We start from the raw sequence: 18,962 nt of genomic DNA, 5'->3' as shown, positions 1-18,962 counted from the left end.
CAGGACTGTAACTAGGCAAGATAGGAAGCTGTCCCAGGTGCGGAAAGGTGAGGGAAATGTTTTTATAGCCCAGTGGCAATACCTATGTGCCTTTATGCGCGTCTGTCATCTTCTGGTTTGAGAACTTTTCCCAGGTGCCAATATCTATAGTTACAGCCCTGCATATAGGTAATTGTTAAAGTTTAGCCTAAGTATGACAATCTCTACACTTGCTTGTAATTAACCTTTATTGGCTTATAGGTCATTTATGCTTGTTGCACTTGAAGTTTTAGGATACATGTAGTTTAATACAACTAGGCACACAGACACAAACCTGAGCAATACGTGGACACTCTAATTTTACCATAGTTTTATACATTCATTTATTATTTATATAGAGAACAAAAATCCATATGTTGCAGATTTGGTGTTGGAAAAGAGATTGAAAAAAAAAGAAAAATTAATGGTTTGTTTTGAACCTCAATCATCTTCAGCTGGAAAAAAAGTTAATAACTTTCTCTTCTCTCCCCTCCCCCAAGTCTTTTGCTCTCTTCCTCCGCAAGGCAGAAACCTTTCTCAGATTTTTTCTTTGACACACCTTGGAAAAATTAGAAGGAGTTAGTGCAGTTTGAGCCTCCTGTTCTACGTTCAACTCTACCTGGAACTCAGTTGTTTTTCTTGCCACTGGGTTAGACACAGGTAGGACTCCCATGATTTCTTGTACTAAGTTTGTAGAACACTGCCCGCTTACACTAGATGTTATAGAATATTATTTTTCTTTGTGTCTTTAACCTTGTTTCTAACAAAAGTGACAGCATTCTGGTACATTTTTACTAATTTATGTTGGTTGGCTGTTAAATTGGTTACCTTGTTTTGTTTTTTGACATAATACAGTTTCATCTTAAATGTTTTGTGAAGACTTTAAAATCAAATGTGAGTGTCTGTGTTTTAATGTGCTGATTCAAAGTGGTCCATTGTCATAACCTCAGCATACAATACGTTACCGAACCCCTACTAGCCTTTTACCTGCATTTGATTGAGGACAATGGACTGTTTAGTTGGGGTTGGAGTGTCAACAGTTGCCCTTTTTCTAGATTGGGTTTTTATTAAAAATCTTAGCACTCAGAATGGTGTTAGAAAAAGTGTGACTGTGTGACTCTTGTGATCCTCCGCATGTCTAACGAAGATAACTATTATAGTTCAACAACAAAGAGGTACTTGTTTGCCTTTAGCTGAATCGGGAGAAATGGAGAAAACTGGAATTGATGGGTATAGGTCTATTTAGGGTAAATCAGAATTTCTTTATTTTGTATTTTTCAAAGGAAATGGAAGGGGTACAAAAGGAAAAAAGGGGGGGCGGGGAGGGAAAGAACTGAAGCAATATGGCAGTTCCATATGATATATGAAACAAAGCCCAGGCATCATACATAGTGAGTGTAGTAACATACATGTCCAAACTTCAGGAGCGACACTGAACATCAGACAAGGCGCCACGTTCTATTGAAACAGAACGACAGCTTCAAAACAAAGGGCAAGCATCCCACATAGTGAGCATAATAACAAACATGTTTGAGCGTAAATGAGCATTGGTCTATTTTTTAGTATCACTGATTATATTTATATATGACAGATGAAGAGCCACTCTGTAATGTACCCCATTCCATACACCAAGTGTTCTATGTACAGTTTATTCTATTAAGGTTGTTATTAATAACAATTATAATAACCAACATAATAACACATGTAGTGTTGCTATTTTTATTTATATTATGTGCCGCACAACGTCAGTTTTTCCTGCCAAACTCGTCTCACCATGTTTCCTTCCATTTTTTTGTAAATATCACTGATCTCTTTTTAGAAGCATGTTCAGTTATAAAGGAATTTTATCAGAATGATGAATTATAAGCAGATGATACTCTTACCTTACATACGAATGTGTAAAACTATGAAACATAATATTGATGATCATGTTTTTAAAAAAATACATTATAGTTATATATATTATAAATAATCAGTGGCACACTTGTGTAGCCCTCTCCCATACATCATCTAAGAGGCATCAATGGGGATAAAAGTAACAGCTTAATCTGCTTATATAACGAGCACCATCCTTGAAAGTATGCTCTCCCTATATAAATAGGTCTGTGCTGAATGATTTATTGTAGCCAATAATTGCAATTTACAGATACTATCATATGTACAACAGTGAGAGGTTATGGTATAAACAAGGCACAGAAGATTAAGGTTTATAATATAGATAGGGGAGGTGAACTAGTGCCAGAGGAGACACTAAGGGTTGTGTCAGAAATATAGGACTTGATCCAGGAGACAACCAATCAGTGTCACAAACTTGTGAATGATGCGAGTGGTGGGTAAAGTAATAGCAAGTATTACTTCTTTAATGTGTAGGCATGCACAATGTATAGAATAAAAAAAAATATTCTAAACAAAATAGGCAGTCTCTTACCCAATAGTAGGATTTTATTAAATATGCCACAAGAATCTGTTCAGTTTGCTTCAGGGTGTGCTGTGTTCATTCCCACGTTTTAACCCCTTAATGACAAAGCCCATACATGTACAGGCTCAAAATGCATTGTTTTCAATGGGTTTAGGGACCGCCCATTGTCCTTAAGGGGTTAAATTTGACTATCCAAAAAACAACTGGCCTCAATATTTAACTCAGCACACCCTTTCTTTAGTTTGGACCCTGCAAAGGTAAATATGAAACATATAGCAAGTTACTATGGGCCAGCTAAACTCAACAGATCATTTTGCAAGTTCAACTAAATTGTGTCCTAGTTCCAAGATTACTTTGTGGTGAAATCAGAGTTACTACCAAAGGCAAGACATTGAAAAATGAAAGACCTGTGTTTTCCTTTGCAAATTAATATTTTATGGTCATTACTTCCTTTTTAGCAGGAAGTAATGAGAGTATAAGTAAAATGCTTCCCTGAACATGCCCAATTTCAAACTTGGGTAAAATTGTCCTTAAATTAAACCACTAGCCCGTTTAACATATGTATCTCAATAAATTCTGCAAACTAAACTAAATGAGTGTTGCTATGTTGACAACAGACAACACTTGAGTTATTTGAGTGTTGAAATCAGCTAATTATTTTATGATAACCCTTTTAAAAAAGAATGAGAACGCTGAAAGGGGTGACTTAAATGAACTCCTAGTTTATACAACATTTTACGAGCACCTTTATACAAAATGCAGTTGCTGGTGAACATGAAAATGGTCTGCAGTTAAATTTAATGAATATTGCTGTTGCATTTTTTTTGTTTCAATTATAAACAAAAGTAATTGATGATAGTAAAGCAAACATATTATGTAAGAGTAAATAACCCTTTTTAGTTTGAAGTCCAATGTAATTACATGTTCTGTCCAGCCAAGGTAACATTTGAGTTTAATGCTGCCCTATTTAATTTTTACCTTATAATAGATGGGATTTATTTTTCAAAGTCATACTCTATATCTGTATTTACCTCTGTTCGGGCCCTACCATGGAGCAGAGTGGGGCAATTGCCCCAGGCTGCACATTTGAAGGGGCGGCCCTTTTTTTTTTTAAAGCGGAGGAGAGAGAGGCGCGCCAAGTGGTTTTCGCTTATCAACTTTTCAGTACCCCTTCGGCGCCCCTCTCTCTCCTCTGCGAGCCCTCTAGCTTGGTCTCGGTGCCGGCTTGTAATGCTGAGCGCCAGAATATGACGTCATTTCCGGCGCTCAGCAGTAAAGCAGCGCGCACCGTGGCAGAGCAGGGAGACTCACCGCAGGACTGCTGAAAGGTAAGTGAAGTACAAGGGAGGAGGGGGAGGGGGGTAGACAATGAGCAACGACGGGGGGGGGCAGCATTTCAAACTTCACCCCAGGCAGCATTATGTCTTGGGCCGGCCCTGCTGTCCGGTCATTAATCTTTCCTTTGGTAAATTCGGGCTGGCAACAGTTACCAAAGTGGGTAGAGATCAATACTACATCTATAACCATATTATAATGTGTAAAAATATTCATTAACATATAGGTACGAATGGATAAGTGAAATATGGAATATTTTAGATCACTCTCCAACTGAGACAGCAGAGAAAGCTAGCCATGCCTAAGATGTATTACATCTCTTACAACATTAGTTCACCCACCACTGGCAGAAATTTTGATATTCTTGGGTCCAGATTAAAGTCCGATACTTCTACTTAAAGATTAATTGAAATAGAGTTTGCGCATTGAACTCTTTCATACACATATAATTATATATATTTATATATTATATTAATAATATAAACATTTACAATAATACATTATTAGTGGCCAAAAGGTAAGGAATTGTATTACTTAGAAAAACAATACGTTATCATTCAATAATATCCATACTATACTATAAAAAGGGCTGGTGAAGCTAGTTTATTTCAGTACTAAGCATGAAGGGTCAAGTTACATCTTTACAATCAGAGTTTCTCACGGTTCTACTAGCAGTATTTATTTGTTGCAAGGGTTTTTTTTTATTCCTTTCCTGTTTTTTGTATTGTATTATTTCGTTAAGCACAGTTGCTTCATCTTACAAAAGCTATATACAGTAAAGGGTTGGGCACCAGCGATGAATCAACAGTTTTTCTACAGAAAACATTATATTACATTGTATAATATTATAAGACATCTGGGATTACTACAGAGGAATATTTAAAGAAAATAGAAAAGGGGTTTCAACGACAAAGGTTTTTTTAGACAAAAGATTTGCTTTGCTATAGAATCCAGTACAACATACTTTCCATTGATTTGTATATTTGGTATGCATCTGCCCCTGTAGATGTGTAACAAAGTGACAGTACACATGTACAAAAGGGGAGGGGGATAATTTTTTATGTATGTGAGCATGAATGAGAGCACTGAGCATATATGTCTATATATAAGTGCATGTTAGCATGCATGCATATGTATTAATGCGTGTAAGCATTCATGCGTATGTATAAGTGCGTGTGATAATGGATGTATATGTGTAACCATAAATGGTGTGAGAGGGAGTGTGCATTAGAATTATTGTGTACGTGTGTGTAAGTAGGAGTAAGCGTATGTTATCATTTGTAAAGTTGCGTAATTATGTTTACATATGTGTGCCAGAGTGTATGTAGGAGGGGGCAAGGCTGTTTGGGGGTTATGATGGCACTGCTAAGCTGCTTCAGGGGCAAAGATGGTAACTCACAAGCTGTTTGAGGTCAAAGGTGGTACTGTGGGATATGTTGCTTGGTGAAGTTGGAGGGCAGTTTCCAGTGGTTTCTAGTTATGCCCGTGATTGTATGATGCATTATAGGAGGGGTAGGCAACAAGTAACTATACAGCTATTACAGAATTCTAAAGTAAAACTCCAGGCAATCCGTAGATAACAATGCAAAGGAGCCAAAGACTTGGTAAACATCATGGCATTCATAGTTACATAAATAGTCAGTACATTGTGGGATACAGATGGATCATTTTATTTAGATGCTATTTATATCTTTCGTTTTATAAGTGGTAAATACTTAAGTGCAATCTTAGCTACCGCTGTTAACCCTCAGCATTGTCACCGCAGGCTGACAAACCAGTCTATTTTATGGACATGTTGGCAGAAGTTGAAATATACCACTGGGATTGACTTTTTAAACTGTGAGTTTTAGTGAGATAAACATTTTCATATTTCAATAATAATGCCTTTAAAATAGTAATCCAAATTTCAAGGCTCCAAATTCATATATCCCAACATTTCAAATGCCCAAAACGGGCACTGTTGTTTTAGGATATGTGGCTAGGGGGCAGGGCTTTGTCTAGACTTTTTATGTGACTTTGAGGTGTCTAAATACGGTAGTAAATTATGTAACAGAGTAAGGCCTTTAGAAGACTAATAGTATCTTTTATTTGCACAACATAATTTATAAACATGTTTCTGCTGTATACACATCATTGTAACTTTTACAGCAGTAGAACACTGGGACAGTGGACTGTCCCAGTGGCCATCTCCAACATGTATAACTTCCTGCAGATGCATTTAATAAGAGTAGGCAGAGCAACATAAGACATGAGAAAATCTAACTCATTAAGTAACTTGTGAGTTATTTAGCATTTCATATTCAAAAGCAACAGCATGGAAAGAACTGTACCTACAGTGCACATTAGATGGGTGGTGACTGTAAAGCTACTTGTATGTAGTTTATTGCTCACTAAACCTTCCATTAGACAAAAGGGCAACACCCTGGAATTCACCTATCAGTTTAGATGAGAGGTGAGCCTTATTCAATAAGCTTGAGAAAAACTAATAATGCTATTCATGAAAAAAAAATCCACTTTTTGTGTAAAGCTGACGTTTTTGCCCTTTTATTTACTTTTACCTCTGTAAACAAACTGGTTTTACAAGTTTTCTAAAACTGCACACCCACATTTCTGATGGCTTTTCTTGTGCAGATTCTTGACCATGAGAACTATGTAGTTAACCAAGTTATTGCCAAATATAATGTCTCTCCACCTTAAATCGTAGAAGTGAGTAATGCTAAAGCAATGTGGCATTTATCCACAACTATTTAACACTAAATTACAATGTGTACAGTTAAAGTGGTTCAGGGCAAATTGCATTTAGCAGGATCAAACAACTTTTAAAGAATCAATATAGCGTATATAAGCCTAAACAATTATTATAGGGTCTTATTAAAAATACCAAGACATATATTAAATACATACAATGCATTTGAAATGAGAAAAGGTGTTTCTTCTTATGTATATAGGTATGTATATGTATATATATATATATATATATATATATATATATATATATATATATATATGCCAGCAGAATTGAAGCAATAAAGGTACATTCATTTGTATGTAATTTGCAGTCACAGCCACAAGTTTAATAAATTTATAAAAGAAAATTAAATAAAGATGAGAATAAAATAAATGCCATCAACACAACGAAGACACAACAGGGTCACAAACCGTCATGTGATGGTATATTAGCAACCAGTAACATTAATATAATTCATCTTTATTTAATAAAAATTTAACATTCAATGTGCCTACTTTAAAGTATATGTGCTGTTTATGCACACACATTTTAAATAGTTTAAGAAGCAGCAAGAGGGCACTAATTTCACCTCTGAGTTTCAGAGAGCGAGCAAGTAAATTAAAATCCAATTGATAATACAACAGAATGTTTGCTTTCCTTAAGAAAGAAAGGTAATTGTACTCAATATATATTTAGAGGCCAACAAGTTAAGTACAAGGCTACTCCATTTCCTCTCATCGCATCATTATTACTTTTAAGTACTGTTAGTAAGACAGGTATTTTGGCACTCGCGTGACAATATCAGCTTCACCTTTGCACGTGTTTTTGTGTAATTTTTTTAGGATGAATCTATGAGGAAGATGTAGCCTCATCACGTGCAGGAAGGTAAAGAATAATTACATTAAAAGAGTTTTATTCAGCTGCCAACTTAATAAATACCAGGTCACTGGAGCATCAAACGTGATGGTGAAATGGTGTAGAAAGCTCAGGAAACAAAACATTTTATGAAAGCTCATATATTTTGCAGCCTCAGTGGCTAATGAGAGGTCATTGAAGATCTTGTCCTTGCTAATTTCTGAACAAAACTGGCTTCATTCATGGAGCCACTCAGTTATAATAAATGTAAGGAGCATACATATCTACAATTGACTGACTGACTGAATTCCTAACCTTTCCCACTTTATCAATGTCATCCCATTTCCATCCTCCCAGCCACCATTATGTCCATCCTAAAAGAGGATCAATTTACAGGAAGCCAGCATAGGCTTATGTTTCCCCAAAGATAATGGACGTTCCCGAGTTTGAGAAACTATTAAACACAGCACCACATTTTCCCTTTGCTACACATACCAGCAAATAATTGTAAACAATGTGGCATTCATATATTGCTATGATATATGTATTCTTACATGCCACTGAACACTCTAATTGGGATGTAATTGTTTTGCTCAGAGTTGTCCCTATTTATAGCCGTAATAATGGAAATAGATTGGGAATTCAGCAGTTGCTGAACAACTAATGCATAAGGAATTACAGAGATATCTATAGTAGTAGGGAAGTAATGTCAGACTACAATGTATGCAATTGCAACATAGCATTCTGGGATGTCATACATGAAAGTATGTTCAGCATGCATGCTCTAAGCACTAGGTATACTGAACAACTTAAATTCTAGAACATTGAATCTATGAAATAGCGAAGGTACTTTTGACATATTCATATTCAAACTGCAATCAAATATGTATAAATGCAGGGGCAGAACAAAAACAGTGTTCTGGGCTATTTCTACTTAATTAGCATGTGATTACGTTGTAGTTTACAGAAATGGTAAATGTATTAATTAATAAAGATGATAAAACTACTCAGTATAGGCTTAATAATGGTTATTCTATGTACTGTACTTTATGATATATAAATTATGCTTATAAAATCTATGAGGAAATCTGGTTGTAAAGGTAAATAACCATGTGTCCCCTGTCTTATATATTTTCAGGTTTTCATCCAAAAATGGATTGGAAGACATTCCAAGGTCTTTTAAGTGGTGTGAATAAGTACTCAACTGCCTTTGGACGTATATGGCTGTCTGTGGTATTTGTGTTTCGGGTTCTTGTGTATGTGGTTGCTGCAGAGAAAGTATGGGGTGATGAGCAGAAGGATTTTGACTGCAACACAAGGCAACCTGGCTGCACCAATGTCTGCTATGACCACTACTTCCCCATCTCTCATATCCGACTCTGGGCCCTACAGCTTATCTTTGTTACCTGTCCATCCCTTTTAGTCATCATGCATGTAGCTTACAGAGAGGACCGAGAGAAAAAGCATAAGTTGAAGAATGGTGAAAATTGCTCCAAGTTATATTCTAACACAGGCAAGAAGCATGGTGGTCTGTGGTGGACCTATCTACTAAGTCTCTTTTTCAAGACGGGAATAGAAATCACCTTCCTATACATTCTGCACAAAATGTGGGACAGTTTTGATCTCCCGCGCCTTGTCAAGTGTACCAATGTGGACCCATGTCCTAACATTGTTGATTGTTATATAGCCCGGCCCACTGAGAAGAAGGTATTCACCTACTTTATGGTAGCAGCCTCAGCTATGTGCATTGTCTTGAGTATCTGTGAAATATTTTACCTCATTTTCAAGAGGATGTTAAACTGCGTAAATAAGTACAAGAAGTCCAGCAATCGTTCTGTTACTTACAGCAAAGCTTCCACCTGTCAGTGTCACATCCGACTAGACAACATGGACAAAAAACCCTTAAACAAGACAGTGGAATCTCTACGAGCCTCTGCACCCGACCTGACATCTATGTAGGAAGAAGGATCTGTGTTGGGCATTACAAAACGATAAAGAGTACAATTACATACTTATCTGGAGTGAAAGAAAGCCTGCCAGTTTATTCACTGGGACATACTTTACACTGGCAGTTTGAACACCAGTGACCGTGAGGAGTGTTTTGTGCCAAAAAAGGCATCTCCCGAGATACTTTGCTGCCTAACCAATGGTTGGATGTCCAGAATACTCTTACCTTACGTTTACAAGATATGGATTATTTGATTGTGGAAACAAAATACTACGATTTTGTACATCATAAAAACCATAGCTTTTGTACTACATTATGGACTCTTTTGGGTGAACAATTTTATAAATCCATGACTTAGCATTTCATAGATTGGTAAATAGGTATAATTATCCTAGAGCCAACGAAGGACAATTTCAAACTATTGCTACACTGCCAACGTTTATGCTGTTAAGCTACACCATATGAATTACAGGTGCAATTACTGTTCAATCAGACTAGAAAGTTGTACAGATGCACAGTTTTCTTGCCTGAAACACAAAACTTTAGTCCAGAATCAATAAAACCAAATATTCAGACATTCTAAAACCTTTGTCCAAAATTAACCTGGCAGTTTTTTTTTAAATGATAGCTATTGTTAGTATATGTATATACTGTATGCTGTAAATAAGGGAATGGAAGTGTATAAATATGCCTTTCTCCTGTAGTAATCATGATGGGTAAAATAGTTGGAATCTATCGCTATATCTGCCTGAAAAGATTTTTGTGCATTAGTCTGAGCTCTTGAGGAGCTTGTGTAACACACATACCTGTATGGCACTCAGAGGATTTGATGTACAAAAACAGCTTAATAAATAATACACTGCAGCCAGGCATGCCATATTCCCCGCTTCTTGGCTTGAGGGGTTGATGGTGTCTCTCAAAGTAAACAAGATCACTAGTGGCTATTAACACATTGTTGACCTGTTATTAAGCATCTTTTATGCTTGGCACTTTATATGATGGGATGATGGAGTCCTTTGGATTGTGGCATAGGGTATATTCACTGCTAGGCCAGATATTGCAGAAAAGGGTTATAAGCATACCTGGGAACTTCTGAGCTCTGGCTACCTGGAGCCTTCCTTTGCGGGAAGCAGCCAGGACTGCCCACTAATGTCAGTGAGCAGTCCCACTGATGTCAGTGGGTGGTCCTGATGACATCAGTAGGAGGTCCCAATGATGTCGGAGACATTCCCACTGATGTCAGTGGGCATTCCCGAACATCACAGGAAACACCCCACTTAAAGGGGAAATGGGTGGGGATTGGGGCAACCCAGAGGATTCCGGTGTTGACCCGGAGAAGCAATGCTTCACCCAGAGATCTCCGGGCCAAACCCGGAGAGTTCCCAGGTATAGTGACAAGGACATATGTATATATTTCAAATCACTATCATTTTACATATCACAGGAAACCTCTCTCTTTCTGGCGCATTTCTATTTATTATTTATACAAAAAAAATGTATATTTTATTAAAGTCTTTTTTTATGAAATTGCAGTTGTCTTTAATTTAAGATAGTTTATGTGCATGCAGATAAAATAAAACTCGAGAATAAACTACCTAAGGTGGTGGCAATTATATGTATTATAGCTCCGCTTCACTGACATATTATTAGAAATGAATATGGTGATTGCTGTGTCTCCTTCTTTAAAGATGGTATGGTTGTGGTGGGAGAGCACCAAGGACTGGACCTACATATTGTATAGTGAGGTATGTTCTACTTGACCTCTCCAAAGTAAAAACAGACAAATCAAAGGGACCTGATGGGATACATCCAAAATTATTAAAAAGAGCTTTGAGGTGTCCTGGCAAAACCACTAGCAGATCTAGAATAGAAGTTGGCAACCGTAGTACCACTGCACAAAAAAGGTAGTAGGGAAGACTCTGCCAACAATAGACGAGTAAGCCTTACATCAGTAGTTGGCAAATTAATGGAAAAGCAAACAGAATGGGGATTTAAGTGACTTTGAACATGGCATGATTGTTGGTGCTGGTCTGAGTATTGCAGAAACTGCTGATCTACTGGGATTCTCACGCACAACCATCTCTAGGGTCTTGAAAATGGTCTGAAAAAGAGAAGATATTCAGTGAGTGGCAGTTGTGTGGACGAAAATGCCTTGCAGAGGTCAGAGGAGAATGGGCAGACTGGTTCAAGATGACAGAAAGGCAACAGTAACTCATATAACCACTCATTACAACCAAGATATGCAGAATACCATCTCTGAACACACAAGTCAAACCTTGAAGCTGATGGGCTACAGCAGCAGACCACCATACTGGGTGCCACTCCTGTCAGCTAAGAACAGGAAACTTACCAGTATTGGACAATGGAAGACTGGAAGAACGTTGCCTGGTCTGATGAGTCTCGATTCCAGCTGTGACATTCAGATGGATCCATCCTGCCATCAAGTTCTGAAGGCAAAAGGGGGTCCAACCCGGTACTAGCAAGGTGTACTTTATAAAGTGGCCAGTGAGTATATATTCAGAGGAAGGACTTGTCACTAGTGGGGTACCTCAGGGATCAATATTGCGACATGTACTTTTTGATATTTGTATTAATAATATTACAGAAGGTCTTAATGGTTTGATATGTCTTTTTGCAGATGATACACAGGTCTGCAACACCTGTGTATCATCTGCTATGGCAGCTGCAGTTTAATATTAATAAATGTAAAATAATGCACTTGGGGTACAAAAATCCCAGAGCAGGGAATAGCATTGGCAAGAGATGTAAATTACCGTATTTGCTCGATTAGAGGGTGATCCTGATTATAAGACGACCTCCCAAAATTTGAATATTAATTTAGAAAAAAAAGCCTGGATATAAAACTTCCCCATAGGAAAACGTTTTACTAGCAAATATTAATTCACATGTAAACTATTTTTTCATATTTAATAAAAACTATGATTGAGAAAAGTGCATTTTTTTATTTTATTTCCTTTTATTTGCCAGTCTGCCCCACAGCTTGCTATTCTGCCCCCAGATATGCCTTATACCCACCTATATGCCACTCTGCCCCCCCAGTATGCCTTATACCCCCTATTTACCACTCTGCCCCCAAATATACCTTATTCCCCCCTATATGCCCCCCCGGCTTACCGATGCATCCCTAGACTTGTCCCCCGTGCTCCAGACTCCCTGGTGTGGGATCAGATGCGCAGACAAACTTCGCTGCTACCCGCGACCTCTGTTGTCATAGAAGCTCCGGTGGAAGTGTCCGGTAGCAGCAAAGGTTGTCTGTGCACATCGCTTAGATGTTCAACGACAGCCAGAGAGGAGGATCCAGGTCTCCTGCACTATGGCAGCCGGTGAACGTCTGCATGATGCGCGTAGACAACCTCCACTGCCGCTGGCCGGTACTCCCGCTGGGGCTTCTATGGTGGAGCACCGGAAGGTTGTCTACGCACATTGTGCAGACGTCCACTGGCTGCCAGAGAGGAGGATCCAGGTCACCTGCAGCGTTGCGGGGGATCTGGATCTTAGTCTTGTAGTCAGACCTCTATTTGAGGTCTGATTATAAGATGGCATCAAATATAAGACAAAGGGTATTTTTCAGAGCATTCGCTCTGAAAAAACATTGTCTTATAATTGAGCAAATACGGTATTTCTGGTGACTTAACGGTAAGCAGACAATGCAATGAAGCATCTCAAAAAGCAAGCAGGATGCTGGGTTACATAGGTAGATGCATTGTCAGGCCTCACCTAGAATATTAGTTACAGTTCTGGAGACCCATTCTCCAGAAGGATATTGACACATTGGAGAGAGTTCAGAGGAGAGCTACAAAAACAACGGTAAGTGGTTTGCAGGATGGAAATTATCAGGAAAGGTTAAAGGATCTTAATATGCATAGCTAGGAGGTAAAAAGAGAGAGAGAGGGGATGCAATAGAAACATTTAACCCCTTAACGACCAATGACGTGCCAGGCTTGTCACGCAAAAAGGGTCAGTTAACGACCAGTGACGTGTCTGGCACGTCATGGCATTAAACAAGCTTAGAAAATGATTTGCAATCGATTTCTTAGCTTAAATGGTGTTGCTGTAATGCCTTGATGTCAAGGCTTTCAGCAGCACCGAGATCGGCATCAGGGGCCATGTCTGGTCCCTCCCTGGAGCGGCAACGCCCCCCTACGCTGTTTGGTGGGTGACACTCATTTTACATTACTAGAAATTCACAAAGGGGGTAGTGATTGCGCTTCAACAATAAAAAATAGAAAAAAGAAAAGTAGCACAATGGTGTAGTATGTTTATACTCCAGGTATATATGAAAATAAGATCCTAGCTCCAAAATGCACGTATGGGCGATACAATCCTCGCCTAAGAATGAAATAGCCGCAATGGTGTGGTACTCAGGTATTGGTTAAAATCGTGGTTAAGAGCAATTTAAAGGTTGCTCTTTCCTACAGGCGTAGGTGGTACGATCCCCACCAAGGATATTGGAGCAGCAAGTGTCCTTCTAGATAAAAAAGAAAATGATCCCAGGAGCAATGTAAAAAGGTTATTTATTTATACTTTACAGAATAAAAAGTATAAAATAATATAAAATAGCACACTATGCATTTCACCTTTACAAAGGCTTTTTCAAAGTGTTAAACATATAGGTACTGCATTAATCCATACAATTCAATGGAGCCCAGCTTTGTAATCACAATGTGATTAATAAAATAAATTAAAAAGATAATAAAAAATGTGGTAACATTTAAAAATAATTATGCAGTGATGTCACCATCAGGGGAACCATCTAGTTCCAGCAAAATGTAAAAAAAAATGAAGTATTTTATTATGAGCAAGTGCTAAAATTAGCAACGTATCTTCCCAAAAATCCTGACATGTAAAGTGTTAAAATAATAGCATTTCAAATACCCAAGGGGTGTCTACTGGTTTGATGGGGTAAATTGGAGTGGCCAGGTTCAAAGATGGGGCATAGGCACAGACTGACCAAAATGGAAAACAAAGATCACTTACCAAATATGGCTTTTTAGCCCCCAAATTACCAGACAAACCCATGCATGTGGGCTATCATGGTACGCAAGAGATGTTGCTGAACACATATTGGGGTGTTGTTTGACAGTAACTTATCCCAGGAGTGATAAATTCACAATGTGTGGGGGAAAAAACCCACAAAAAATACCATCACCACTGGTGGTAAAATTAGTGCATGGAAAGGGTTAAAATACCAGCATTGGAGTTACCTGGGTTCTCAAAAATATATGGTTTGATGGGGTAAATTGAATTAGCCGGCTTTAAAGATGGCCCACTTAGGAAACGATGGCAGAAGAACCAGATATCAAAGTTCCAAGTTATAAAATGTGCACTTCCCAAACGTGGCATTTTACCTCACAAACAACCCGACAAAACGATGCATGGGGGGTATCATTGTACTCGGGAGTGATATATACCAAGAGCTGTACATCCATACCTGAAGTACAATTTGTGTGATAAAAAAACACAAAATAAATTACTACCACAAAGTTTGACAAAGGGTAGTAGTAGAATTAGTGCATGGAAAGGGTTAAAATAGAAGCATTTGAAATACCTTGGGGTGTCTAGTTTTCATAAATATATGGTTTGATGGGGTAAATTGCATTGGCTGGCTTCAAAGATACCCAAAATAGCACACGGGGGCAGAATGACTTGAAACAAATGGTTTTGAAATAGCAAAACGCTATTTGTACTTATTGCCTAGTAACTTGCAGAAAAAAGGAAAAAAAACATTGGGTATCTATTTAGTAGGTTTTTTTATTACCTTTTTTAGATGAGTAAAAGATTTTTCAAATAAAAGTGAGAAAAAGTGGGTTTTTTTCAATTTTTCATTTTTATTATTTTTCTATAGGAAATTAGATGATATGATCACAAAAAAAAATATCTGAAGAAAGCCCTTCTTATTGAAAAAAAACAGTATAACTTGTGTGGGTTCACTAAATGGGAAAGGAGAAAATTACAGCTAAAGACGAGCAACAGTGTACACAAAGGGTACAAAAAATGTAAAAAACAGCCTGGTCCTTAAGGGGTTAAATATTTAAAGGGACTTAAAGTACAGGAGGCAAGCTTTTTTGAAAAGAGGAGCAATGTTGGAAAAAGAGGTCATGGTCTAAAATGTGAAGGCCCGAGGCTTAGATGTAACGTAAGGCTAAAGTGCTACTTTACTCAGAGGGTAGTAGATGAATGGAACAGTCTCCCAGTAGCGGTGGTAGAGGCTATTACAGTAAGGGAATTGAAACAAGCATGGGATAGACATAACGCTTTCCTCACTATAGGACCCAACCAAAGACTAAATGGTTCTTAACTGCTTTCAAATTCTATGTTTCTTTGTGTGCTTAATCCATAACCCTCCTGCCAACTCCTACTTTAGTGAATAAACTGCTAGAGATATTGTCACACGCCACCACCACCACCACACACTAGCTGTAGACGCTGTTAAACTTGACCTGTGACTTTGATGCACTCCTAAGGATTGGGTTTCTTGGTTGACTGCGCAAAACATTTCTGTGTGTGTCCCAGGCACAATGTGGCCATGCTGGATTTTATACTACTGACTCCTCCATGTTTTATGGAGGACCAACCCCAGTCAGTTTGCTTGGAACCAAAAATCCGGGTTGGCCCTGCATAATGCACAGCTACGTCACAAGCACAGTCAGTGATTTAGTGAATGGAGTAAATTAAGTCAGTGACCACCAAGAATAACATTAAAATATAAGTGAAAACCATCAAGTGTACAGTTCAGGTGGAATAATCACCCAGTATAACATATACCTGAAAACCAGTGTTTATACCATTTCCTTTTCAGGCTTTCATTTGCTGTGCACAGGTTAATGGGAATAAATAATGTGCTCATCAGATGAAGGAGATTTGCTCGTTAAGTATACTTGAAGTGAGGTGAGCTTGTTTTTCATCAGTATTGAATGTGTGCTTCCGACTCCAGGTAAGATGTCCACTCTTAAAACATCAGGGGGTTTTTGTGTGCCTAATCTTTATATATATATGTGTATATATATATATAAATATATATATATATATATATATATATATATATATATATATATATATATATATATATAACTAATAATAAGGTCTTCCTTAATGAATACCCAATTAAAGTGTAAGCCTTGGTAGGCATCAATGATTTCCCAGAGTATGTATTGTCCTGTCGTATGGTATACTTTTTCATGACGTGAATTTTTAGGATCTATTTACTAAAAAAGGAGTTTGCAGAAAAGTTGAACACTTCAGTTCACTTATATCACTATGCATTATCAATACAAGTTAGTGTAGTGTAGGCCACCACAACCCGGCTATATACCTATAATTCCCATGAAGTCCAGCTAACACTACGGCTGGCTGAATATTATTTGAAGATATAGTCAACAAAAGTTAGTGTTTGTACTGCAGACTTAGTGTACCCAATCTAGAGTTACCAGCTACTATTCCTGTAACTAGCAATGTTGCTGAGATGGATGGCTGAGAATCATGAGATATGCATTCCACAGCAACTGCCGTACCAATCCATAATGATATAAAAGCTCTTTGGCAGTCCAGTTGTTAGGTACGCAGTCATAATGATACCTAACATACCAGGCTGACTGAGTCATGGGAAATGCAGCCTCAACATCTGGAGTATTACATGTTTGACACTAACTGTGTGAAGGAGCAACTATTAGCTTAAAGGGGGGTGGCACTAGAGGGAGGGAGAGAGCAGACAGCAGGGGGTGTACAAAATTAAATGTTTTTTCTTTTTTTCTTTTTGTCTGCCTATGCCTACCGTAAGTTGCCTACTCTCTCACTCCCCTGCTGCTGCTCCAGTGAGGCCGTTTGAATTGCCAGGGAGATAATCATCTTGATTTATATACAATGTATATATTTGAAGGTGAGAATGGTAATATTAGTGTAAGATCCTAATAGTTAATTCCTAACATGTCTTTACATTCTGTTTATTTGAAATAATCATCTATTCACTAAAACGAGAGCTCAAAAGAGAATTTGGTAGAGATGTGCGTTTTCAGCTTATTTACGTAACCCTACGTTATGAAGGTCTGACCCAGTGGGATTCTGCTGGAGGAAGTGCTAGGCTGGCCCTGTATAATGCTTAATTAAATGAGGGAGATGTCATAAGTCTCCTTCTCATTGATGTATGCATTATAGAGGGCCCACTCAATTCTGCTTGCTGAAAATATTTCTAGTGTTGGCCCTTCATTATGAAGAGTTAGGTGAAGGAGTTGAAGCCACCAGTACCCTGTCAACTTTCCTTTTAGTGAATAAACGCATCTGTCATGTCCATTCCAAAATATGTCTCTTATATTTGACAGCTGGTGTAAAACATGGCAGGATGGGATCTATTAAAGATACTACTTGATGAGGTCCAGGAACACTCCACGCTGGTTGGGAAGGTCTGGCTGACTGTCCTTTTTATCTTTCGAATACTCATCCTAAGCCTGGCGGGAGAGTCTGTCTGGGGAGATGAACAATCAGACTTTATCTGCAACACAGAGCAGCCTGGCTGTGCTAATGTCTGTTATGACAAGGCTTTTCCCATCTCGCATGTCCGTTACTGGGTGCTGCAATTTCTGTTTGTCAGTACCCCAACTCTGATTTACCTTGGTCATGTGATATACCTTTCCAGAAGAGATGAAAAGCTGAAGCAGAGTCTAAATGAGCTAAAGGCCATGGAAGGAACAGGACCAAAGGCAGAAAATAACATTCAAGAGGTAGGGGCAGGAAAGAAGGTAAAAATTCAAGGAGCTCTGATGTGCACCTACACTACAAGTGTCCTCTTCAAAAGCTTTTTCGAAACTGGATTCCTCCTTGGTCAGTGGTACCTCTATGGCTTTGTGATGCTTCCAATTTATGTATGTGAGAGGGACCCATGTCCTCATAAGGTAGATTGCTTTGTTTCCCGCCCTATGGAAAAAACCATCTTTATTCTTTTCATGTTGGTTGTGTCTCTAGTCTCCCTGCTTCTCAACCTTCTAGAGCTTTTGCATCTCTTCTTCAAAGAGCTCCACCACAGGGTAAAGAATGGCACACCAGAACGGCTTTCACAAGAGGGACAAAGCAGGCTCAACTTGCAACAGTCTTACTTGCACCCTTCCTCCAGTTCTCAAGGAACTGAGCTGCCAGCTTACAATAAAATATCTGGTGGACAAACCTGGGCCAGTAACCAGATGGACCAAAATGTAAACAGTAAAGTAAAGTCTCCCTCTGACAGCTGGTCCCAAAGTGGTATATCCATGTTGCTTTCCAGTCCTCCAGTTGCTAACCTGGTTCCAGTTGTTTGCCCTTCCCAGGCTCCTGCTAAGCAACAATATGTGTGATGTATGTATCGCTATGGTAGACTCACGCTGGTTAATCCCGCAAAATAGACATGAGTTTCTGCACAAGGGTGAGCAGTTAAAAAGTGGTATTCAATACATTGTTGGGTGTCATGTTAAGTGAATTATATCAATTAAGAGTAGATCTTTATTTGTACCACATTATACCAATGTATCATACACATCTAGTTGAAATGATTTCTACATTTAAAGGATCTGCAAATAGGTAACCTTAATAGCAAAAGGCTCAGTCAGTACCAACTGTCATGCTTTTCATGAAAAATGAAACATTAAAATTTGTTAACCGCTAATATAAAGGAT

At 38.3% G+C, this 18,962-nt stretch overlaps 2 protein-coding genes across 2 annotated transcripts; both read left to right on the top strand.

Annotated features, from left to right (window-relative positions):
* The first annotated feature begins 576 nt into the window (after positions 1–576).
* LOC128474835 (gap junction beta-3 protein-like) lies at positions 577–10,139 on the top strand. The gene is made up of 2 exons (XM_053457235.1): positions 577–678; positions 8,494–10,139. The coding sequence occupies exon 2, from the start codon at positions 8,508–8,510 to the stop codon at positions 9,312–9,314; it is 807 nt and encodes a 268-aa protein (XP_053313210.1). The 5' UTR covers positions 577–678; positions 8,494–8,507; the 3' UTR covers positions 9,315–10,139.
* Positions 10,140–17,648: 7,509 nt separating this feature from the next.
* LOC128474834 (gap junction alpha-2 protein-like) lies at positions 17,649–18,727 on the top strand. Its single transcript, XM_053457234.1, has one exon. It carries the CDS (start codon positions 17,652–17,654, stop codon positions 18,642–18,644), a length of 993 nt encoding a protein of 330 aa, XP_053313209.1. The 5' UTR covers positions 17,649–17,651; the 3' UTR covers positions 18,645–18,727.
* The last annotated feature ends 235 nt before the right edge of the window (positions 18,728–18,962 follow it).

This window comes from Spea bombifrons, chromosome 2 (assembly GCF_027358695.1).
Source record: "Spea bombifrons isolate aSpeBom1 chromosome 2, aSpeBom1.2.pri, whole genome shotgun sequence".
NCBI lineage: Eukaryota > Metazoa > Chordata > Amphibia > Anura > Pelobatidae > Spea > Spea bombifrons.
This window is presented reverse-complemented; position numbering and strand designations above follow the sequence as displayed.

Coding starts and splice junctions, on each gene's coding strand:
- LOC128474834 (XM_053457234.1), top strand. CDS start 17,652: ATGGCAGGATGGGATCTATTAAAGATACTACTTGATGAGGTCCAGGAA.
- LOC128474835 (XM_053457235.1), top strand. CDS start 8,508: ATGGATTGGAAGACATTCCAAGGTCTTTTAAGTGGTGTGAATAAGTAC.